The following is a 26602-nucleotide window of genomic DNA, read 5'->3' on the forward strand; positions in this document are numbered from 1 at the left end:
TTGCCCATGATTCACAACTCAGATTTTAATATGCAAAAGTAATATTTATATAAAAATTATATATTTTCCCTATTGTCATTCCCACTATTTGATAATTTGAGAGATTCTAATAAAATAAAGAACACTTTATGCTTGTTCAAGCACCATTTTCTATTTATAAAAAGGAAATTCCCTTTTTTTTGTATAATATAATAGATGATTTAAATTTGAAACAGTGTAACAACACACCTGTATGTGATGAGGACGAAACAGGAACTGTCTATTCAAGTTGGATTTTTCTATCAAGTCAGGATCTGTTACTGTAACCTAATACAAGAAAAAAAAAAAAGATGAAAGTACTTAAGAAATAAATTTAAATCTACTTTGCTTTTCTGTGAATGACTAAAACAACTCCCACAAGTTATTCTAAATTATTTTGCCTGGTAAAAGTTATAAGAAAACAAATAATCCAAAACTGGTTACAAATACTACTCTTTTTATACTTACATTTAATGATAATTAATGTTTAGCATAGGAACATGTTAAACAAATCATTTGAAACCAAACTGCAATTCATGTTCAAAACTTTTTCTAACTATCATAACAAAACTGAGGCTAAACATCACTATCATTTTGGAAACATGCTAACAGAATAGCCATAGAAGACAGCTCTTCTTTCTGTACATATTTATTCTCAATTTTAACCAATTTCCATGTTTCTATTTGAAAGAAACTCTTGCGAAAGCAAAGGTCTACAAACTACAGTGTAGGCAGGCTTCTGGTTTTTGTAAATAAATATTACTGGAACACCTGTGATGCCATTTGTTTAAGTATTGTTTATGACTGTTTTCAAGCTACAATGGCAGAGCTGACTAGTTGTGACAAACTTAACAGTATTTAGGCTTACAACAGCTGCAGTCTGGTCCTTTTGAAAAAGTTTGCAGACCCCCATTCTAAAGGATGCAAGATAAAAGTAAACAGATGCAAGATAATCTAAAAAGTATTCACAATGCATTTGCCACTTAAGCTAGTATTTGTGATTTCACTAGGAGCAGTATTTCTCAGTGTGTTCTAGTTGTTAGATGTTGATGTTCAGAGACACATTCACTTTTTTTTTAAGCTGGCATTTCGTGTGTGTGTGTGTGTGTGTGTGTGTCACGTTCACTTTTTTTAACCTGGCATTTCCCTCGTTGTGTGTGTGTGTGTGTCACATTCACTTTTTTTTAAGCTGGCATTTCCCTGGTGTGTCTGTGTGTGTGTATTTGTTTTCAATAGTTCTATGTAATTATGTTTAGAGGGTGTCTCTTAAAAGGGGAAAAAAAGCACAGAAAATGTGTTTTAACAGAAAGCTTAATTAGTATCTAATTATTGTGATAACTGATAAAAGGCTTTTCTTCCACCTCCCTCCACCCCACTTTTTATCCACTCCCATTTTTTTTTTTTTTTTTCTGTCTTCTACTGGATTGGTCAAGTTTTCTTGGTTTTAATCCTCCCTCAACCTCCTGCCAACCCCTCACTGAACTGGTTTGGAAGTTAAACCTCTACTTTTATGTGGTCATTCTCAAAACTTTAACAAGTACATGATCTAAAATTAAAAATCTTTATCTTCCTCCTGAACAATTAAGAGAATATTTGAACTTTCCCTTCTATTTTCCATGATATCAAACAACACTTAATTTTTAACTATCTCACCCCCAAATTGGTCAACATTTTAATTAAAGGTTTTAAAAATCAACACTTATTTAAATTTAAGAATGTTGACAAATGCCTCTACTTACCCTGCTTCACACACTGCCCATGTTATTAATCCACAGTTCTTTCAATGACAACAAGTAAGTGGTAATCTTTCATCATTTTACTTGTCAGTTATCTTTATTTCTCTTGAAAGATAATTTAGCTAGGTATAGAAATCTAGGTTGATAATCCCTTGCACTATGAAGAAATATGCTTCTTTATCTTCAGGTGTGCATTTACTGATGATGAGAAGTCTGTTAGTAATCTCTCTTTTTATCTTTGCCTTTGCCTTTGATTTGTTTGGTATTAGTTTACCTTTTCAATTTGAACAACTTGTCTCTTCAACTCTGGAAACTTGTTATTATCCTTGGAATATATTACTTCTTTTCTATTATTTTTATTTTCTCTGGAAATTCTACTACACTTAAGTTGGACCATGCAAATGCATCTTCTTTCATTAAAAAAAGAATCTTTGTACATTACATTCTGGGTATTTTTATTTATCTTCTGTTCGTCAATTCTCACTTCAGCTGTATTTTAATTTTAGGTTCACTGACTACATAGAAATTCTTCCTTGGCTTGTTGTTAAAATTTCAGTGCATTTTCCCCCCTCATGTTTCTATTCTTTTTTCTATACCTTTGTTCATTTTAACTTTAAACTTTATTTGTTCTATTATCCATAGTATTCCTATCATCTGTACGCTCTTAGAGAGTTAATTCTTCAATTTTCATCGGCTGGTTCTTTGAGGTGGTACCTTTTTATTAGTAGACTGTCATTTTTCATTGTGAATTGTCTTGAATGGATATTGATTTCTCTGCATAGTCCTGTGTACTCTCGGTGTGTAAGTATCACCATGATGCAGTTTTGCATTTGTTTAAATCAGAGCTCTAAAGGTTTTTTCAGTGGTCCTAAATTTGTTACACTCATTTCTCTGCTTAAAGTTTTCATATGATATAATTATATGGACCCCATGCATCAGTGTGGCACATGCTCTTGGTTACAATTTCTCACAAATGACTTCCCTTTTTAGCTAATGTTTTGGATATATATTCAAGCTAGAAACACTTGTGAGTTACCACAACTTTTGGCTCAGGAATTAACTTACCTCTTGGATCCTGGAACCTAGGGATTTCTCTTTCCTCCACTCTAATTAGTTGGCTACATATGTGAACACTTTAAAAAAGAATAATTTATATAGCAAGACCATGTATTTGTAGTAGGATTAGAGATCTGTCCACATTAACTCACCTTGTTTTGTTACCTGAAATAAGTAGGTTTGTCTACTATGGTTCTTTTTCTGACCTCTATTTGCTGATATGCATTATAAATTTCTAAGTAATAAAGTATTTAGATGATACCCAAACTTGTGTAACCAACGAGTTTTTCTTTTAGAAATACCTTTTAAAACTCCCAGAACTAATAGTGGCTTGTGACACAATTTAGGAAATGTTGAGTAGGAATAATATAATGTAGGACATCTGCCTATAACTGTGATACCAACAAATACCCTTTTTGAGTGGAATACTAAGCCAAGTGTAAAAAACTATAAAATGTAAACTATTACATAAATTTTACTAATTTAATTACTATTAGTCACTATAATAAATCTATGAAATCACTACTGTAGTTTACATCTTAAAGGCAAACAGCATCAATAAAACATTTTTATTTAAATATACGATGTGGCTTCCTAATTAGCTCACATTTATTGTCTTAAGAATTTAAACTATACTCATATTATTCACTCTTCTTTTGATTATCACCAATTGAAACAATATCTGAGTTCTCTGCTACCATCTAATGTTAGTTTCTCCCATCTTAAACATTTACTTAGTAATAAATAAGTAGTATCTAATAGAAATAACAACAATATTATTGTGTTTATACTTACAAAGCCCTCTCATCACATTTGATCTTCATAATTACATTATAAGAGAAGCAGTAGAGACATCAGTTTTACAGTACTAGAGAAAGAAACTGAGGAGCAGAAAATTCAAGTAATTTGACACAAGGTCACAGAGTCAGTATCTTCCAATTTCTAGCTTAATGCTCTAGCCTCAAAAATCAATACTTTAGATCCATGCAGTCAAATATGGTTGAGAAGCCACAGAAATCTAAACTTATAACTCTCAAGGATTTAGAGCTTACCATTCCCTTCTCTTTGCCTGTGCCAACACCAAGCAATGCAAAATTTTTTAACATTTCACAGCCTATGGCTCCACATCCTACCTATGGAGAAGAAAAATAAAGTGTATCAGATTAAATAAAACGAAAACTTCTACTTACAGAATAGCAATTTCATCTTAATTTTCTTCAAATGTTAAGTTGTAATAAATGCATACTTAAAAAATAATTTAAACATTTATGACTAATTTTACTTTAAAATATTTAATGATTTATGATGCCATTTTAAGTGTTATAGAAGGAAAAGCATAATACAATTCCTTTAAACAGAAGACATTCTAATATACTAAACAAATGCCAAAGATTGATCTCATTTTTTATATAAGTTGGAAACAAACAGAACAAAACAGCGCAACACTTTAATGGAAAAGATTATTTATTTATAAACAATTTTCTAAACTTATTTGGTGAATATAACTATTCTAATACTTTTAAGTAAAAACTAATGGATTCTATATGTATGTAAAAGCTCAGCGATAACTGATTTTCAAAATATTATTTTAAAAATGAATATTAAAAATCAGCAGTAGTTTAAGGATTGATTATAATTTAAAAAAGTAAGTGTCAAGAAAAGAAGTTTTATGCTATTGGGGAGAGCTTCCCTGTCAATGCACTAAGACATTCAAGAAAGACAGATCCATCTATATATTCCTTTATTTGGTAACAAAAAATAAACCCCTCCATTCACAATTTTTAATATATTTCTAGAAAATCATTTAATGTTCAAAACTATTATACTCATTTTTTACTTTTACATGTATTCTTTTTTGCTTTTTTGGGGGTAATTAGGTTTTTAAAAAAAAATTTTTTTTAATGGAAGTAGTGGGTATTGAACCTAGGACCTTGTGCATGTTAAGCATGTGCTCTACCACTGAGCTGTACCCCCTTCCCCCAACCTCCATATTAATTCTTTAGATGATGGGTTGGCAAAATTTTTCTGTAAAGGGCTAGACAGTAAATGTTTTTGGTTCTGTAGGCCATATGGTATTTGTCACAACTACTCGACCCCACCATTATAGTACAAAAGAAGCCACAGACAATATATAAATAAATGGGCCTGGCTGTGTTGCAGTGAAACTTTATTTATAAAAACAGGCAGCAGGATGGATTTGGTCTCCAAGCCACAGTCTGCAAACTCCTGTTTTAAATATTTTCTGAATGTATACTCTGTTAGTTAGAAACTGTACTAAAATTTCCTTTAATAAATTAATTTGATATACAATAGCAGTTTGTACCATTTATTCTCATCATTATTCCTACTTACTAAAAAGATATTCAAATTCTGTAGCTTCCGACACAAAGTGTCTCCAATGCAGGCTCGTAATGCATCGTATCTATCTCCTCTGTAGAAAACAACACATACCAAGAAAATAGAAAGGCATAAAAAAAAATTAGTTTCATTAATGTTAGTACCAATTTAATATTGTACTTAGAATACTCCAAACCAAAGGATAAATTATCTTATTTGGAAGAGAAAAGACTGTTTTCTTTTTTCCATTTGACTTAACAACCTAAGTCCAAATGGCTTAAGTGAAAGTGACCTTAGTTTATCTAGAAAAAACTTTTTAAGGCAGGGATTTTTAATAAAGGTTTGTAGATAAGTCTATAGATGGGCTTTGGAGTTGTTAACTCACTTAAACTGAAGGCAGAACTATGGGTTATGTGTATTTTGGGGAGAATGAATCCATAAGCTTTCATCAGATTCTCAAAGAGATTTGTGACCCAAAAAGGTGAAGAATGATTGATATAAATAAATAAAAGCTTCAAGTAGCAACTGTTTTCATCTAAAATCAGAATGGTGTTTTGAAAGCAAACCATTCTTATCAAATACAACTTAAAAGTTTTATACTCATTTATAAAGTGGCAAAGATACTGCATTATTATGACACTTGACCTCCAAGTAGAGAAGAAATGACTGCAGAGGTGAGTTGGAAGAAAAGATATCTAAAATAAATGCATATTTGAACAAAAACTTTTAATCTGGTTGCCTCTTATAAACATACAACCAAGAAAAAAGCAACAAAAATGTCAGTATTACCGTGGGAGAAATTCTTCACGCTCAGGTTTGCCTAGGGATTCGACAATATCTGCTGCTTCAATATATAACTTAAAGTAGAAGATAAAAACACAACTTATTATGTAGAAAACTTAAATTGCTACAAAAAGTAATTCTCTTCTGTAGTTATTTAATACTCATTAAAGAAAACAATAAAAAAAAGTCAATTCAGAGTAAAGTAATAGACTAAAACACAGAATTGTTTTTTATACAATATACATTCCTTATATTCTTTCATTGAAACATTAAATCTGGAGGAACTGTAAAAAGATATAATTTGGTTCATGTCACTTAGCCATCTTAAAGATGATACATTCTAATTTTAACAAATGAAAGGAAATTTCACCTCCAAATCTGTTTCTTATAACTACTTAAAAACTCTGGAAGGTTTGTTCAATGTCACCTACATTTGAGTAAATAATTGATTACGTTTGATAAGAAAATACTTAGTCTCTATTTACTATATGTCATTTATAATTATATATATTTTATACTACAGAGGAAACGGTCTAGGAAGCCATAATTTCAGCATTTACAAAAATATCAAACAGAATTAGTTCAAGTTAATGAGAAAAAACTGTTGAGTCTCATTCTCATTTTCATTTTAAGTAACTTATATGGCTAAATCTGAACATGAGAATAAATGGTTATTTATTTGACAACACAGAATCTGTATTAATAACCTAATTCATATTTGCAATGCTGTTAATAGTTATATCTAAAACCAGACTTTTGTACTCTGTTAAAATAAACCAAATGATTCTGCAGCAAAATAGCATTATTAAATCTATAATAAATTTAATTATAAATTTCATAAATTTTAATTATTAAAATTAACTTTTTAAAACACAAAAAACAAGATAGTGTCCTTTGATAAATGCTGCCAATTATTCCTTCTGTTAATAGAAGTAAGGGTTTTTCCCCTACATAGTTGCCAAACTTTTACCATTCCTATGCTTTCTACCTTTATAAGTTTATACCTAGAAACTAGGGAATGTGAAGATTTATGATGCCAAAAGATTACACAGAACAGTTCAAGAGTCCTGAAAGCTCATGACTGCTACATAGTAGCAGAACTAAATCTAAGGATAGAAAATTCATTTTTCCTCTCATAAATACATCCTCGAATGCAACTCTAGGTTATACCCGACAGCCTCAACAAATGATCCTGCCAGTTTTAATTGTAGAATTAAGTTTCGGTGGCATATCACATCTAACTCATGCATCAAAAAATATTTTAAGGTTGTCTTTCATAACATATTAATACTGTAAGTCATAACAGATATTCATTATATTGGTAGATAATTCAACTTTAAGTATAAAAAAATATAAAAACAGAGCACTAACCCATTGGCACAAAGGAGAAAACTTTCCTGTCACAGCTTTCAATACTTCTTGGCTGGCAACACCTCCTACTGCTGCAGCAAGTGGGGGTAAAAAGCCTCGGGCAGTCCAAGAGAGCCAACGCACAATGTCAGTATTTACTTCCGGCTGAAACACAAGCCAGGAAAGACAATAATCTTTAGAGTATCCACATGGTATTGAGTTAATGTGAGAATAATTATAGCTTAACTTTTAAAAAAGGTATTCAATTTCCCTACTAAATAGTTTTTAAGTCCTAAAAGAGTCCCAGTCTCATAATAAAAGATCCAACTGCATGTTAGTTACCCTAAGCAGTATTTTTCTTTACCAGTACCTCCCCTATTTTCACTTTTTGACTCTTTGTTGTTATACTAGGGCACAATTTATAATTAATTGGATTATCTACCATTTATAGTTCTTGTTAAAAAACAGTTCTGTGACATCAGTCAATATTTACAAACAACTAGAATTTTTAAAAACATGTTTTAATATAGAAAAACCTTTAACCTAGGTAAATAAAAATAAAATGAGCCATAAAAAGTGATAAGGAAGCAATCATTCGTGCTTGAAGTGATAAATAAAAAGTAAAACTGTAAAAATGAGTTAATATATTGTTAGAAAAGGCAGTTTAGGAAAAAAGAGTAATGGCAGTTTTACATACTAATCTAATCTAAGAGCCAATCATCACAAAGTTTTCATTAGCATACTTAAAACCTGAAATGATGTTTCTCAAAGTAAAATTTATTAGTATTTTTAAGGAAACAATAGAGAACTGAATTTTGTAGTTATTACTTTAGCACAATTTCTTATTTGGGACAAAGATCTCTTCATGAGCTATGGTTTCTCTTTCTCTGCCTATACTTTTGATATCAGTAACTATAATCTCAATCTAGGATCCAAGTAGGGCTCAATTAATCTGAAATCCTATGTAAAATAACAGTACTTGTGCATGTAGGGAGGAAGAACGAAGGCTTTTATTACATAATCAAAGATCTATGATACAGAAAGAGGTTAATATCTACTCACTAGCCTACCCACTCCATTTCAATTTTTCTATATCTCATTATTTTACAACTATTTAGCACTAAATGCACCTTGGATTACAATTTCATAAACTGTGCCATTTTTGAAGGCAGAGATATTGCTGGTAGTGATAATATTAAAAACAATGACAAGAATGCTAATAGAAGCAGGTAATTTGAACATTTACTCTGAGTTGTATATTAAGTCCAAATGTAATCTTCAAAATAATCCTCAGAAATATAATTTCTATCATACAAATTAGAAAGCTAAAACTTTGAAAGATTAAGTAATTTATTTAAAATTTTACTGCTAATAAGTGGGGAAGCCAGAATCTGAACACAGAAAGTCCAACTCCCCAGCTCTATTCTTACCATTAGGTACACCATCTCTCAAGATTCTATATTTTTTTAATAAACAAAATCCAAGTCCGGGAATTTTTCATTATCCTGGGATAATGACTATGGCTTAAACCTGAACTTCCTCACACAGTCTCCAAAACTGATACATATCCACAAAAAGAGAAATAAACCAGTGGCAGGGCTTCAGCATTACTAAGAAACAGAATATTATGAACTTCAAATTACTTATAAATAAAAAAACAAACACCAAACCCCAAATGAACTATTTCTGGACTTCATATTGCTGTAAGCCTACACAGAGAACAGGAAGCATGTAAACACAGAAAAGACAATGAAAAGCCTAACGTGACAAAGCAGTCAGAATCATCCTGAGAAAACAGAAGGTCCCACATGAAGTGCAAAAATACTGAACATGTATGAAATCCGGCAGATCTCAACAATGGCTATGGTGAAAGGACTGCTCTGGGAGATAATGATGTAAACAGAAAGGGGGAGATATTCTTTGACAGGGAAGACTGAAAAAGGAAGTAAGAGAGGAAGTTAAGTAGGATTTGGCAGAAATCAAAAAGATCAATAAGATATACCAACACCTATGCACCAAAAATATTAAAAAAAATTTTTTTAAATCATTTATTAAAGACACTCCTTTTTCAGTATCCTGAGAGAAGAGGAAGAGGGGATCTAGAAGTAGAAGTCTGAACAAGCACCCAAAACCCTTATCCCATCCAAAAAAATTTGCAGAAAAAAATCAGTTTACCAAGCAAAGGTGATGTAAGGAGACAAAAAATTAGAATCTAAACATTTCAGCTACTGAAAATTTCTCCCCCAAACTAATCACAAGGTAGAGTAAACCTGATTGAGTGAATTATATATGCTTATAATTATAACTAACACTTCTGTTTTATAACAAACACTTGAAGATTTGGGAAAATAAACACAAAAAACCCCACCTTGAATCAGAAATTTAATAACCAAGAACCAAAATGATCCAATCCACCTCCCCTAAAGGGGATGAAGTAAGTAAAAGAAATACAAATCTATGAATCAAAATGGGCTCTTGGTGTACCTGGAACAACTGACTGATCAGCCCTGAGTTATATTCTGGTAAAACTATTAGACTTCACAGATGAAAAAATATACAGAAGAAAAAAATATAAAAGGACTCAAGGCAAAAAAGATCAGATTACTTAAGAGTCAGATAAGTAAACTGGCATCATACTTCCCAACAATAAGATACAAAAAAGTATCAAGGAAGAAAGTAAAAGCCTTGAACTTTACTTTCATCCAAGCTGCCTTTCAAGCATAAAGGCTACAGAAACAATTTCAAATGTGTAAGAACTCAGGGAATACTGTTAATTCTGAGCTCTTTCTGAGTAATACAGCAGAGACCAAACCTGACTGCAAAATTTACTATAAAGCTCCAGTGATCAATACAGGACGGTACCAACAAAAGGACAGAAACAACCAATAGAAGATACTACTGAGTACAGAAAGAGCCCTACACATACAATAACTTTCTGACAAAGATGCCAAAAAAACTGAAAAAAAGAAAGAATTCTCTTTTCAATAAATGGACTAGAATTACTGGATAGTCATATACACAAAAATTAACCTTGAACTATATTTGGCAAGGTAGAAAAAAATGAATTCATAAAAGTACAAAACAGTAAACAATGAGTTCAAAATATATAGTCATGTACATGATCTATACTTTGCATGGTATATAAAAATGAATTTGCAAAACTATAAACCTTCTAGAATAAAACACAGGGGAATAACTTTGTGATTTGGGGTTAAAAAAGGTACAAATCACAAAAAAGAAAAACTGATAAACTAACTTTATCAAAATTAAAAACTTCTGCTCTTCAAAAGATGCTGCAATAAAATGAAGACAACCACAGACTGGAAGAGAATATTTGTAAAAGATGTGTCCAATAAAGGACTAATTTCCAGAATGTATTAAGAACTTTCTCAATAAGAAGAAAACAAACAATCTAATTAAAAAATAGGCCATGATCTGAAAAACTAAAGCAGAATGAAATCAAGTAACTTGTCTACTGTCACAGAGTCAGTAAGTATAGCAAAACTGGAATTTGAAGGATAAGAAAATATCAATATTTATATGTTACACAATTTTTGATGGCTATCATTTTGAACATTCACCTTCTCTTCCAAGGTTTCACTTATAGATGTTGCTAGTTTCAACAACTCTTCTGAATCTTGTTGGCATCTAGGATTCAAAACAAAGCACCCAATATCAATGTTCTCAATTGCTATAAATAGTAAGTCATATAAATAACTAAAATTTAAGAAATGTTAAAAAAAAGTGGAATTTTGCCAACATGTAGCATAAAGTGCTTACTGACTTGAAGGTAACTTGGTTTATAAACACATTACTTCAAAATCATGCTCACTTAAGGACAGTATATAAATAAGATTTAAATATTCAAGGGAAAAATCTTTTGCAATAAAACTTCTGACGTAATAAGCTAGGTGGTAAAAAACCAGATAGTAGATTCATAATTCAATAATTTGCAGATTTTAAAAAGTTATAGCTTTTGAAGACTTCAAAGTGGGAAAATTCTTATTTAGTATAATTTCATTTTTATAATTTGACCCCTCCACTCTGACCAGAAAAAAACCCAGGTTTTCAGAAGTGCTTATAGTTTGGTGTATTTAATGGTACTGCACTTATATTGGGCTTAGTTACTTAAAATTAATCTATAATTTCTGAAATACTGTTTTTACAATAAGGAAAAAAAGTTGAACAAAGAACATTACCCAATATTTGGCTTGCGATTATAGTTCTCCTGAAACTGGTCCAAGGCAAGCATGGCTGAGTGAATCTCTAAAGATGCCTATTTAGAACATTAAAAAATTGGTCAATATTTACTGAGTGTGTAACGTGTACCAGGCACTGACTGTGTTAATGTTTTTAAAACATTATTTTATTCATTACAAAAATGAATTAGCTTATAACTATTATTATCCTTACTTAACAGATGAGGAAGCTGAGGCTTAGGGAAGTTAAATGACTTGACTTCAAGGTCAGAAAGCTGTATTTAAGCAACAGATCCAAGTTTCATTCCCAGGTGGTATGACTAGTTTTTATTAGGTTATTCATATGAAACTTAAGAGTAATATCAACTGAACAACAGCAACAATTATTTATACAAGATCACTGAATCTCTTTTCCTTATCAACATATACAAATTTGGAAACTGTAAATATAATTTGTTATCACAAATACATTGACTGCTATAAAATTATATCCAGTGATTTGAAAAAATAGAATGTTTCCCAAGTTTTTTTTGGGTGGGGAGCAATATGTATTATATAAAACTCTACATGGTTCATAAAATCTTCTAGTAAGATCACCTTTGAATGAATTATTAAAATCATCTTTTAACTATCAAAACTGGCCTATCATTATAATAGTTAAATTTTTTCCTATTTTTCTAACATTTTCCATTATATAAATTCCCATTTTTAATTCTTGGGAGTCAACTCTAGACATATGAATACAATCTTTATTAAAAAAAAAATTAACAGTCTGACAGAAAGGTACATACATGGTTGCTCGGTTTCAACTTTATAATCTTTTACCAATCTCCATCTCCCACTTTGTTGCCTCTCTCAAACCTACAAAGTGTTTATTTACCTCAGGTTTGCTGAAATCCACAATAAGGTACTTTGGATGTTTTATCTGCCTCTCTAATGGTTCCTAAGAGAGAAAAATAAACAACAAAAAAACCCATTATAACTCCGGAGCAAGCAAGTAATTACTTGACAAACTATACAGAACACTAAACGCAATGGCTCTCTCCCAAAGATCAGAAATAAGTTAGGTTGAGCTAATGCATTTTAGCTAAAATATAAAATAGCTACTATTCCCTGGTTACCCCTTGTCTTATTATCACACTTATTTATTTTTTTAATGTTAAATGCAATTAGACAACCTGCTCCACATAGTAAATTTAGGAAGAATTGTTGGAAACATTAGTACACTTGAAAAAATACTATTTTAATGAAAGAGCTACCACATATTTCTGATAGCAAGTTATTAAGACTTTTTATGCCTGACAGGACTTGAACAAACAACCAGTTAAAATTCTCTGTGTGGAGCAAAGAACACACGAAAGCCAAAAAAACCCAACCAGTCAACCAACCTCCCCCCAGGCCCACAAAAGACAACCCAACCTGAAATTTACTTGAGGCATAAACAGAAGCATAATTAAAAACTGTGGACAATGGCAAGAGGAAGTAATGCAGGGGCAGATTTGAGTAGCTGTAGCATTTTAATCTGTTGTTTTGTTCTAACTTTGTCTTAAACAAAACCTTGTAGAGGACTTTAGTTAATTGTTCTGGAAAACAACAGGCAGTCAAGTTAAAACCTTGACAACTTGCAAGAAAAAAACAGAGATGAATCAGACAGCTTATTCTGAGAAGTGGCCTAAGGATTTAGAAGTAGGAGGCAGTAGGAGACTCCTCAGTTCCTTGATACTAGTAGCCTCGAAATTCTCTCTATACAGATACTTACATTTCCTTTCAATGCCAGTTTATAGGAATTATCTCACATTTCCAATATACACACTGTTTCTTGAAGCTCAAAAAATTAAATCAAAAAACCTGAATTAATAAGTATGATAAATAAAAGAAATATTCCTTTTACTTTAAAAATGTGAATAGCTGAAGAATAAAACAAAACACACTGAATCAATGCTTGTTAGTTATGCCTTTTGTCTTAGGAAGTAATTTTAAGAAGTATGATCAACCTTTTCATGATTCACAAAGCTGCAGTTTCTTTGAGGTAACTTATATACCTCAATTTTATGTGTTACTATTGTAAATTTTTTTGTTGATATCAGTTTATTTCCATAGATTGATACAATTTTCCTCAAAGTGGGTACAAATAGAAAATCAGTATCTGTTCAACCTTTGAATTATTGTTTGGTTAACTAAGTAATTATTTTATTTGCTGTCATTCTTCTGTAAAGAAGTATTTATTAAGCAGAAAAAAATACTTACAAAGCAAAATGTTTTAGGAGTCTTAACTTGAACAGCTATGCCTCCGTGTAAATAAGGTTCCAGTTTTGTAGTATCACCAATGCTAAAAGAAAATGGTGATAACACTAAAAGAAGAAAAAAAAGAAAACCATTACATACTAAGCATTTACATTTGAAGGCTTATTATCATAAAATGCCAATTTTCTCTAATTTACAAAATTAAGAAAGTCTCAGTATAAATCTTTTTGTAGGGAGGTGGGTGGGAGGAAGTGTGGGAAGAGAAATTATTTTTCCAATATGAATATAAGGACTTAGCAAAAATAGCCAAGAAAACTTGGAAGGATAAAAAAAGAATGATAAGAGGTTATCGTCAGATATTAAAATATTTTATGAAGCCTCAATAATCAATATATTTATATTATATATATTTAATAATTAATCTACAGTGATACTAGCTCCTGAATAGACAGGCACACAAACAAAACAGATTAGAGAATTCAGAAACAGATCCCCGAGGGACAAAATTAAGGTGGCAACTCAAACCAATAAAGAAAAGAAGATTATTCAACAAATCTTGCGGGAAAAAAAGCCACCTAGGAAAGTATTCCAAATGGATAAAAGTTTTAATGTCCAAAAACATGTAAAAAATTTTATTAGATAAAAGTATAGGAGAAAAACTTTTTTAAAACTTTGCAATAGAGAAAGGCTTTTTCTAATTATGACTTAAAATAAAAGCCATAAAAGAAAAAATTGAAAAATTTGACATTATATACACACAATAAAAACTATAACAAGCAAAGTCAAATGCCAAACTAGAAAAAATATTTGTGACTCATATTAAAAAAAAAGCAACTCAGTAAATATGCCCTGTATATTAGGAGTCCCAGCGAATGATTAAGAAAATGATCAAAAACTCAACAAGAAAATGGGTAAAGGATGATTCACTTTAAAAGAAAAAATAGCTCTAAAACTTAAGATGAGATACTTAATTTTATCCGTAATATGTAAAATGTAATTATACTATATTATTTTCGGGGAAGGGATAGCTCAAGTGATATACTATATCAATTTCAATAATACCTGAAATACTATGAGCCATAAGGGGAAAAAATAAAGACTGTTATGCAATTACTGATGTAAAAACACCCATCTAGATGATTCATTTAATGAAAAGTCAAAGGGTAGCTCTATGAGTAATATGCTACTTTGCATATAAAACTGCATAAGGAAACCCTGGAAGGACACAAAAACTAAGAACACTGGATAGGTAGTAACAAGTGGGATCTACAGATGGGCAGAAAAGTTTTCACTATGAACATTTGCCTTCTACTGTTTGAACTATCTGACTTTTCAAGAAATTAAATTAAATAAACAAGCCTTATGTATTAAGGAGACAGAACAGGTCAGCAGAGTAAACAACAATCTTAGGCTGCCACACCTCTGGAGTGGGAGGAGGTCTGAAATAGTACTCATTTTTAACTCTATTTAAACATTTATATGTTTATGTTTATCTAGAATAAGCATATTGTAGGTATTTTAAAATGTTTTTCAAGTAACAGAAAATTACTTTAGAGCAGTAAGTATAAATTAATAAATGTTAAGAAAAAAGTAAGTTTCATAAACACCTATTCTATTTAAACATCCTCTCTTTGCCCAAAGAATTTTTGGTACAAAATGTGAGTTTTTAAAATTTTCATTTCTTGACATCCAGTGGCTCCTCCTTTCATATATATAGCCTTAAGACTCGGATCCAGTACCACAATCCATCATTACGTGGACCCCAAAACATCAAAGGATAATCCTAAACAATTAGTTTAGTCAATTTTTGGAAAAACCAATACAAATTATTTAATATCAATGATATGAACCTGTGTTTTATATATTCATAGTCTGGGAAATAAAATCCAAAAGTTTTATTATCAAAAATTCTTAAATATAGACCAAAGTTTTGCTATAAATTTGTAACAGAAACTGACTTTTTTCTCTCCTAAGGATTCACTTTGTAGTCATTAAAAGAAAAAAAAAGTAATCCATTTACTAGTCTATACATTAATCACATAATTATACTTTCAAAAGCCCTAGAGACAAAACTGAATCACTCTCAGCTGAACAGGTGTAAACATGCTGTCTCTGAGTTACAAGACATCTACTAATGTTTTTAATTCTTTTAAACATGGCTTGGAAGAAAACCACAAACTATGCAGACTAACAGTGCTACAAATTAATTATCTTCAACTTCAAATGGGCCCTAAATGAAGCCTGATAATCTATTTTTTAAAATGTTTACTCTCTTCGAATCTCTGGCCACGTCACCTTATCTCTCCTTTGGGTCAGGATCTTATCTTAGTTCACTAACAGAACAGATCCCTGCAGCTTCTTGCTAATAAACCAACACATCTGCCTACAGTAACATCCATTCATCACTTTTATCAAAGCCACTGGACAAAAACAGGTATCTTTGCTTGAATACTTCACTGTCACCTCACCCAGCAAGCTCAGACTGGACACATTAATTTCTCTCAGAACCTGCTCCTTTTCTTTCACTCCCTAATGTGTGAATAAGTAAGTTGCCAGAATCTTCGCTCATCTACCATATGAGGTAACAAAGTTTCCTCCTCAATGTCCTAAGACTCTTGCTATCTCAACTCTCACTGCCAGCCCTGTCACATTATATCTTTAAGTTCTTGAATTGTGTCTTGCTTCTTACTGTTTGTCTCTGCACAGACTATTCTTTCCTTTTCATTACCTTCCTAAGACAATGCAATCTTCAAATTTTAATCAAGATACCCTGTCTCTACAGTTGTTATACCAAAACTGAGTAGGCTTCCTTGCTAAGTTTAAAGTTCCTATAATATCTCTTCTCTTTATACCATCATCACTGCTTAATGTTAACATCCCCTTACTTAGATTTAATGTCTTGAGGCCAGGGAATTGGATCATGTCTATCTGAGTTGATAGTGTATTCTCAACACTAAGAACAGAGCCTGAACTATAAATGTGCTGAATAATGAATAAGTATAAATGAATTAATAAAACACAGAAACTTACCAGTTATTTGTCGTGTAGATCCATTTAAGCCTGTCATTCCATTAATTTCTCGAAATGTTAGGAACTGTCCTGTTTCAAGTTTGTGCGGATGATTTTCAAGGCAAGTAACAACGCCAGGATTAGCCTAAAAATAAGAGTAATCTACTAAAAAACAAGTCCACGTATTTCTTTTTTGTACAAATTCCAATTTCACACAAAAACGAACCCATGTTATCATAAAATTCTCAAAACAACCAAAATTCCAAGCCATTCTTCTATAGTAATAGCAAGATTTTAAAAACCTATCACAACTTGAAATGCAGCGGATCCAAAGTGAGATGTGCCATGAGTATAAAAGGGTCCACTAGATTTTGAAGACTTAGTATGATAAAAGGGATGGGAAATATCTCATTAATGCTTTTTCATATTGATTGCATGTTGAGATAATAACATTTTGGATATACTGGGTTAAATAAAATGTATTATTAAACTTAAAAAAAACTGTCACAAAACGGACGGGAAATATCTCAATGCTTTTTCATATTGATTGCATGTTGAGATAACAACATTTTGGATATACTGGGTTAAATAAAATGTATTATTAAACTTAAAAAAAAAACTTTCACAAAATAGGGACCCACTTATTTTATTAGGAATGTTAAAAATATAATTTCTATGTTTGGGGGAAACAGATTCCACAAAGGAGTTCAAATGTTTCATAGATTCAAAGATTATTGTGACTTATAAAAAAAGTCAAAGTGACTGAATATTAAGTTCTAAAGTCATTTATGAAAGACTTGATGTACATAAAAGATTAGTTCAACTCTGAAGATCAAAGAAATGTAAGAATGAAGGATGGAGATTTAAAGCCAGGAAAGTGGTAGTTTAAAGCTTGTCCAATACTTTAAAGCCAAAGAAATATTATGTAGCCCAGTTTATCAGGATAAAAATAGGAAGAAAAATATAAAGAATAAGAAATATACTTATCTCACCTAAAAGGAAGGATGAGATAGGTCAAACACCTGGAAATTTACTAACTGCATATAATCCAACACATTGCTTGAATAAGGTGATAATTTAATCTATATAAAACCTAATGGAATTATCATTCTCTTTCACAATTGTGTAGATACTAAAAATTTTCTTGCTGCTTAATGATCTGAGAAATATAATTATGATCACAAACATGCAGATAAAATTAATGTAATGTGGGTTTACTAATATCTCAAGAATAATATTCATAAGGAGAAATAATCTGCAGGTAAGTTAAATGGGAACGTTTATGATGTTTTCTAATTCTTTGTGGATAACCTCCACATTTCCTGCACTATTCAATAAAAGAAAATATCAGTGAAATACAAGATCCCTTGGAGCTTACTCCAACTGTATGATATTCACAGGGACAAACTAACAATAACTAGAGAAGGTAAAACGCTGAGCAATAAACCATTCTGTAAGCAGAAAGACACACAGAATAATTTTTCAATGAATTTTTCTTAAAAAGGGGTGAGAAAGGCAACATTACATTAGGTTTAAAAATAAACCATAAAGATAGAAGCACAAATACTATTAGGTCAAAGTATATTATCATTTCCTTATATTTGTCTTCTTTTGACCTTTAACATAAATTGATTATAAAGAATGTATATAAAGTTAATGACTTAGGCTAAAAAGAAAAAGTAGTAAAAATAGATCATAATAATTTCTCTAATTCTTTTAGGGAATAAAAAAATTAAACTAGCATGATATTAACTGAACATGGTTAAATGTGCTAAATGTCTCAGAACTGTTCACTTTAAAGTGGTTAATTTTAAGTTATGTGAATTTTACCTCAAAAGTAAAACAAAAGCAGAAAAAAAAAGAAAAAGAGAGAACATGGTTAGAAAATTCAGACCTTCTGATTTGAAGGTTAATGTTTTAGAAATGTAACAAATTTGAAAAGCTCTCGTCTATGATGTGTCCATCTTCCTGGAGTCAAAGTGTTGGGCCAAGTGACTTATGACATACCTAGTACATCTATGATCTGACACAATAAACTGTGGTAAATACTGAATTCATGTCCCATAGGGGCATGACATAGAACAAAATTAAAATTAAAATCAACGACATAAGCAACTGTTGGTCTATCAATTATTAAATAATGTTAGAAGGAATCCAGAAACACTTTTAATATTCCAACTTTATTTTAAACAAATAAAAAATATTGCATATTAAATATTTTGCTAATACCACCTTTTAAAAAAGTTTCACATCAACTTAAAAAATCAATCATATACATATACAATAATATACATATATAGTCATACTTGCGTTATATCTGAAATAAAAATTTCTTTCGGTTCTTCTCCTGTTGTATCTAAAACTTCAAATTCATCACCGAAATCACAAAACAACCGTGACCAAATTCCACGTATATCTGCACTGATGAACTGTGAAATGATAAAAACAATTTTAAGCTTATATATTATATAATATATAAGAAAAAAAAGCTCAACTATCTTAGGCTCTTTTATGACAATTTTATTTATAATTAAGCATATTCTTTGGGGTATAAAATGATCACAAACAGGATAAATTATTTGTTTGTAAATTGGTTTCGGGATCAAGGATTTTGGTATTTGGGACTGGATATCTAGCGTTACAAAATTAGAAGCAACATCAGCACATCATCATCATACAATCTGTAATTTTTCAATAACAACTTCTGCCTTGCCCTAAAAATGAAGCACAGTTTATAAGAAACAAGGTATCTTTGTTTGATGGTCTAGCAGTGAATTCTTACTTTTCATTTTAGAAAAGAATGGAATGTCCATTCACCAAAAGCAGTAGAGTTAATGGAAAATAAAACAGAGCTAAAAGCTGAGCATGTGGTCAACAGAAAAGGGACTGAGAAACTGACAGTAAACAATGAAGTCATGAAAAGTAAAAATCAGATTCTTAAACACAATCTTATAAAATATTTTACCGAAAGCCATTTTTATAACACATACTCACCAGTCTAAGAAAATGTAAAGAAATTGTTTTTGTGCTAAGTTATTTTTAAAGATAGTGAAAATAAAGAAAAACTCTTAATCTGTAACACATATGGTCCCATACCAAGTGATATTTTTCTAGCAAAAACTAAAGTCTATTCATATTTGGGTATAAGAATGTAACCAGTGATATATACCACCTATTACATGAAGTAGTGAAATGGCTAATGGAAGATTACCTCCTAATTGATCATGCAATGCCTTTACTATCAAAATAGGCACCTACAGAATTTTTTATTAGACATAAAACTGAGCAGAAATTTAGAAACTTTTTTTTTAAGTTTAAAAGCTGCAAACTCAAGGACAATTTCTTTCCTTGCAAAACAACTTTAAAGTATGAATATATATATATATATATATCGATCACATAAACAAAGATTTTAGTTTATTACCTAGTGTAATTATCTTGTAAAACTTTTGTTTCCTGTTATAAATTTACTGACTACTTTGTGTCTTGTTCGTCTGCTTAATTTAAATTGTGAACCAGAGCACAAATGTTCTACAAAATATAAATATACTATGTAAATACCACAATCCAAAATTTTTAGCACAACTATTTTATACAGTAAGATCATGGCTTAGTGCCTATCTCAAAGGAACAAACAGCATTTTCCTTTTCCAAAGGAAGAAATGGCCCCACAAAGGAGGTGGAGTTAGTAATATGTATTTAACTGCAGGGCATGATTTATGATTTTTCCCATCTAAACCTCTTCCCAGTCTTCCCAATGTCATCAATACTCACCTAACTACTCTGGGCAAAAATCTAGGAGTCATTCTTGATCACACTTTCCTTCACAGCTCTCATTCATCTATTCTCAATTCTGTTAGTCTTCCTCAAATTCCTCAGTTCAATGACTTCTCACAATCTCTATTCCCAACTCTTTTGAATAAGGCACCACCAGCACCTCTCACTTGGGCTACTTACTGCATTAGCTCCTAACTGGTCTAGTCACCTCTGCTCTTACAATTTCAACAGTTTTCCTTCTTTTTGGTTTCATGATCCATGATTCATGTTCTTAAAAATTATTAATGACCCAAAGAGCTTTTGTTTATGTGGGTTATACCTACTGATATTTACTGTGTTAGAAATTAAAACTGAGAAATACTTAAAACACAAGAATATACACACACCTTCCATTAGTTATCAGAGCAATAACGTCACCACACATCATATAGACTCTGGAAACTCCACTGTACCCCATAAGAGAATCAGAGTGAAAAAAAGCAAATAACATTTCAGTAATATTATAAAAACAGTTCTTCAACTTTGCAGACCCCATCAAAGTCTCAGAGACCCTCAGTGTCCTTATAACACACTCTGAAAACTACTGATCTAGTCTATTCTCCATACAGCATGGCCAGAGTGATCATTTAAAAATATAAATCAGACTGAAACTCAAAGGCTTAAAACTCAGATATCCTCAAAGATCTGTAAGATACAGCCCTCTAACTACTTCTCTGAACTCAGTCTTCTGGTATCCTTTCTCCTATTACTCTCTCCCATCTACCCAAACTCCATTCTGGTCAAACACACTATGTGAATTTTTGCACTTACAAATCTTTACAGTTGTTGTTCCCTATGTTTTGAATGTTCTTCCCCAGATCTTTACATAGCCGGATCTTTCTCATTATTCAAGGCTCTATTCAAATGTCATCTCTTCAGAGAGAACTTCCTTGACCTCAATCTAAGAGAATCAGCACCGGCCCCTCCCAACATCATTTAGACATTCTACCTAGCTTTTTTTTCCATAAGACTTGAAACTGTGTATTTATTTGCCGGTTTATTATATATCTTCCCTACTAGAAGGAATTTTCATGAATAGGAAAATCTGTATGTCCTATTCATGAATGTATTCCTAGTGCCCAGAACTGTATCTTGTACATAGTAGACATATGCTTAATTATTTGTTAAAAGAAACAATGAACTTCTTGAAAACCACCATCATACCATATTTAAAGTGAGATGATGAGTTCAATATTTATCATTCTTTACACTGCTAATCTTAATTCCTCCTTAGTTTTGGCAATTTGCCTATAAACCAAATTTAGATCCTCATTTTAAAAATAGGAAATGATTATGATACCAAAATTAAAAAGAAAAATAATGTGACTGTCCTTATATAAAAAGAATTCCTCATAAAACTCACTGAAAAGCTACAAATTCTAATAGTGAAAGTGATTTTTCCTCTGGTAAACTTTGTCATTAAGTTAACACTATTACCTTAATTGGAGGGCACCGAGAACGGCAAAAGTCATTAATCTTCTTCTGCAATGGAAGTTTGATCTCAGTCAAAACTACACACTGTTGAGAAGAATACAAGAAATTAAATATTAGAAAATAAACAATTATTTTGGTGATGTACAACTTCTAAATCAGAAGCATTTCACATAGTTTTCACTATGCTAAAAATGCACTGTTTTCCTTGCAAAAAATTACTCTATTATATTCTATTTTAAGGTTAATACCTTCAGAGGTACAGAATAGCAAAAGTAAAAGTAACATACACAGCCATCTCTAGGTATCCATAGGGGACTGGTTCCAGAATCTCCTGTGGATACCAAAATCTGCAGATACACAAGACCCTTATATAAAATGGCATAGTATACATAGGGGAAAATCTGCCCACGTTAAATTCAATTACCATCACAGGCTTCACAGTTAGAAGCAAACCTTAATATTCTATGTGTTATTTATATACCTCAAATGGTTGGAGATTTTATCTGTTACTGCTAGAGAAATACTAACCTAGTCATCAGAATATAAGTTCAGTACTAGCATAAAGGGATAACAATTACATTTTTAAAGAGATACATTAGTTGATTTAGCTTTTACTTCAGATTTAACAGATTCACAATATAACAACTTTTGTTTTGATAGTGTCATTACTGAAACCAACAAGCACTATTATTTAACACAGCAAATTATAATTTTCAATGCTTACTTTAATTTTTTATCATCCTATGAGATAAGTGGAGAAGGTTTTATAATCAGATTTTATCATAAGTAACTTAGAATCATAAAGGTCAAATATTTCCCTAGGGTTATTCATATTCATGGCAAAAGCAGGTCGAGTCTTTTAGTCTCCTCCCAGACTCTATCTGCCTGGTTGTTTTCAATAGTGTCTTATTTTCATACTGTATATTTAATCCCTTCTTTTAAGATTTAGTCAGTTTGAACATCTATATTTTATAGTCCCTATCCAACAATTCTACTATCTGAAATTCTTGGAGGTTTAATTCTATTGTTTATCACATCCACTGATTCTTGATCATGCTGAACTGATTTCTCCTGTCATATTATTTTGTATTACAAACACAATCTCAGAGGCTTTATATACCGGAATACACTGTGGCCTGGTTGATGGTATATTCCTCTTGATATTTTAGTTTTGTTTCTGTCTGGCATTCCAGGGTAACACCAGCTCAGTACTACTTTTTATGTTAAGTTCTCAGCTTGGGAAATTTTAGACTACAATGGATTGTAAAGTTCACTCCAAACTCGTGTGAGGGAATGGCTATGGTTATAAATTCTGAGAAAAATTGTTGTTTCATCCAAAGCTCAAGAGAAAATGGAAAAGCTTCTTGTTCTGATGGGCAAAGACTGTTTTCATATACCCTTTTCCTAAGGGTGTAGCTTTCTGAAGTTCCAGGGAGCCACAAAGAAGTGATAGGTCTCAATTACATTTTTCTGTCTCATGTAGATGCATTTTGTATCTTATTTCTGTGTGACCATTAATTCCTAAGAAATGTGGTTACTGAGACAGGCAAATCCTATCCCTGAAAGTGACCACAGCCAGCAGTTCACTGTTCTTCTAGTTACTGATTCATTTTTGGTCTCTGAGCACTTCCCTAACATTTTTTTGAGCCCATGTAATCACTGAAAAGGAAGGTTATTAAGCAGGTTCTACTGCAGAAAGTCTACAAAGCATCTTTGTAGCAGGATGGATTTCAAGTTACCCAATCAAAAATGGAAGTCTACACTGATTTTTAAGTAGGTGTGATACTGTGATTATAAATCAGAAGTATATATTTTGGTCTTCAATCAAGGTTCCTGGCATGTAACTCCTAACACTCTTATAATTTCTACATAAGAGATACAAGGGCAACTTGTGTTGTAATATTTCATTTAGTCCTACTTTCTGAAGTACCTCCAGAGTGATAAAGGTGAAATGAATGTCTTTTGTTCATAACAAGCCTTTTCAGCCACACCTCAGTTTATGTTAATAAGGTGAGTTTTGGGAAGCCCCTAAGGATGCGGGCTGGTTGTTACGGGAACCAACCTTACGATCTGAAGGTCAGAACTTCAGCCCCATATCCTAGACCTCTGGGGAAGGGAGAGGGGCTGGAGATTGACTTAATCATTAATGGCCAATGTTTTAATCATTCATGCTTACATAATGAAGCCTCCATAAAAGTTCCTGAATCAGGGGCTGAAGAGAATTTCCAAGTATGTGAATATGTGGTGGTATTGGGAAGGTGGCACCCCCCTCTCACATACCTTGTTCTATGCATCTCTTCTATCTGGTTGTTCCTGAGTTACAGCCTTTTACAATAAACTGGTAATCTAGTAAATAAACTGTTTTCCTGAGTCTGTGAGCCACTCTGGCAAATAAATCAGACCTAAGGAGGGGGTTGTGGAAACCTCTGATTTACAGCCAGTCCTCAGAAGCAGGGGGATGGCTGTGTGTGGGTTCTTGGGGGACTGAACCCTTAACCTGTGGGATCCGACACTATCATCTCCAGGCAGAAAGTATCAAAACTAAATTAAACCATGGGACACCAAGTTAGGGGTTCAGAATGTTGGAGAATTGCTTGGTGTTGGGGGAAAATCCACACACACATAGTCACACAAGTGCCAGAAGTACTGAGATCTTAAAGAAACACGGAAGTGTTTTTTTTCCCTAGACAATGGGTAACATGATAATTTAATCACAAGAAAAATCTGGGTCAACCCAGTCACTTTTAGAACATCCGAGGTACTGAGAACTTTTGTTGTTACCTGATGAAGATTAAATTGTTGATCTACATTTTTCACTCCTCTGTAATTGGGTTACACATTACTCTTTGCCCATGACCTTAGGAAGGGCAGAGTGTACTTTCCTGCTCCTTCACTTTGGGCTTGACAATATGACTTGCTTTGCCCAATGGAATATTACTGGAGGTAACACAAACAGAGGCTGGAAATGAAAGTACTTTGATGGTTACACTTGCCCCTTTGCATTTCTGCTACTGCTAGAAGACCATGTCTTAGGTAGCCTCCTGGTCCCAGAAGAGTGGTACATGGACCAGAACCCAGACTGTGGAGTTCAAGTTCAGCCTAGAACATCTGCACTCCAACTGACATGCAGATGCATGAGAAAGAAACGCATGTTGCTATAAACCACTGAGTCCGGGTAGTTTTTCATGCACAATAATGTGAAAATAGCTGACTGACATAATTACTTTGTCAATAGGCCCCTTCCCTAAAATAGAGGATCTGAAAAGTATTCTAAAAAAAAGTCTCTTAACCTGAAACTTTTTGTTCTGCTCAATAGACTAGGTTTAATTAGTTAATACTATATTAATACTTAATGATTTGCCTTGGAGTCTGTCAATAACATCTAATACAAAATGGAGTACTAACCTGGTATTTACCTAAGAAGGATAGATCTGTGGTTTCATTTAAAGGAATAGAAGATGATGTGACATGAACGTATGGATTTAATTCTGCAACATGTTGAAGTACAGCTTCGGCCCTGAAAAAAAAAACCACACACACACACATACACAAAATAATAAAAACCAAAACACCTTTACTGCTCTTTTGTTCAATAAAAATACTCAATCTTTCAAACCTGGACACTTTGATGACATCAGAGGAAGCTGAATATTACACAATTTCACTGTGAATTTTATAAACTGGAGAGGAAAAAAGCTAGGACTTATTTATCTTTATAGAAAACTATATAATCTTGAGATGTAACATACTGCTGTATTCCATAGTAAGTCACAAATCTCAAAGTGTACCCTTATAGGTCAATGCTACTTAAGTCTCTTAAATATTCAGCAATAATAAAGACCTCTTTAATAATCTTAAAGAAATTCAATCCTAGGTAGCAATGCGAATGTATTAAAATTTCGACAAATATAAATAATTAAATGTCTATGGTAGAGTGAATTTATGGTGATGAGCTAAAAACAACTATTACTGATCCATTATTTTAGATACAGAAAATATTCTAAGTAATTGCCACAGTAACAAAAAAAAATCCTATGATAACATATTAAAATATCTTATGGTCACCTGTTTCTCATATTAACAATATCGTCTTCACAGAGAAAGAAGTTGGTTCCTAGGTCCCATGCTTGGCATTTTTCTGTATCATGAATAGTAAGTGCCTTCAAAAAAGAGAAAAATATCTGTTAAAGTCAGGATTAAGACAAGGATTCTCACTATCGCCAACACTATTTATACTGCACTGGAAGTATTTCCTGTGTAATTAGACAATAGAAAGTAATTAAAGGTCTAAGAACTGGAAAGGTTATATAAAGTTAAATCCATTCACAGATGGTATGACTATACACATCGACAAACCCAGAAAAGTTCATGGAAAAATTAAACAGTAAAAGAATGTAAATTTAGAAAAGTATATTGAAGCATGTTCAACCCCGCTCAAGAATGAAATTCCCTTTTTCATTCATCAGAATAGCATAAATCCAAAAGCTTGACAATGTACTGTATTGCTGAGAATGAAGTGAGTCAGGCATTCTCACACATTATTGGTGGGAACATGAAGTGGCTCAAAACTTCAGTGGAAAAATGTGGCAGTTGTTAGCAAAATGACATGTGCGTTTATCT

At 32.0% G+C, this 26602-nt stretch overlaps 1 protein-coding gene across 1 annotated transcript in view; it reads right to left on the reverse strand.

The window, feature by feature from the left end:
* Positions 1-26602, reverse strand: part of UBA6 (ubiquitin like modifier activating enzyme 6) — a 71163-nt gene that overhangs the window by 21630 nt on the left and 22931 nt on the right. The window contains exons 5-18 of the mRNA XM_031469769.2: positions 26048-26142; positions 25388-25499; positions 21986-22066; positions 19039-19161; positions 16754-16877; positions 13727-13830; positions 12360-12422; positions 11480-11556; positions 10862-10928; positions 7302-7445; positions 5937-6004; positions 5163-5241; positions 3863-3943; positions 229-306 (exon numbers count right to left, since the gene is read on the reverse strand). Coding sequence (XP_031325629.2) covers positions 229-306; positions 3863-3943; positions 5163-5241; positions 5937-6004; positions 7302-7445; positions 10862-10928; positions 11480-11556; positions 12360-12422; positions 13727-13830; positions 16754-16877; positions 19039-19161; positions 21986-22066; positions 25388-25499; positions 26048-26142 — 1296 coding nt within the window. The remainder of the gene's footprint in view (positions 1-228; positions 307-3862; positions 3944-5162; positions 5242-5936; positions 6005-7301; positions 7446-10861; positions 10929-11479; positions 11557-12359; positions 12423-13726; positions 13831-16753; positions 16878-19038; positions 19162-21985; positions 22067-25387; positions 25500-26047; positions 26143-26602) is intronic.

The sequence above is a fragment of the Camelus dromedarius genome, chromosome 1 (assembly GCF_036321535.1).
Source record: "Camelus dromedarius isolate mCamDro1 chromosome 1, mCamDro1.pat, whole genome shotgun sequence".
Taxonomy (NCBI): domain Eukaryota; kingdom Metazoa; phylum Chordata; class Mammalia; order Artiodactyla; family Camelidae; genus Camelus; species Camelus dromedarius.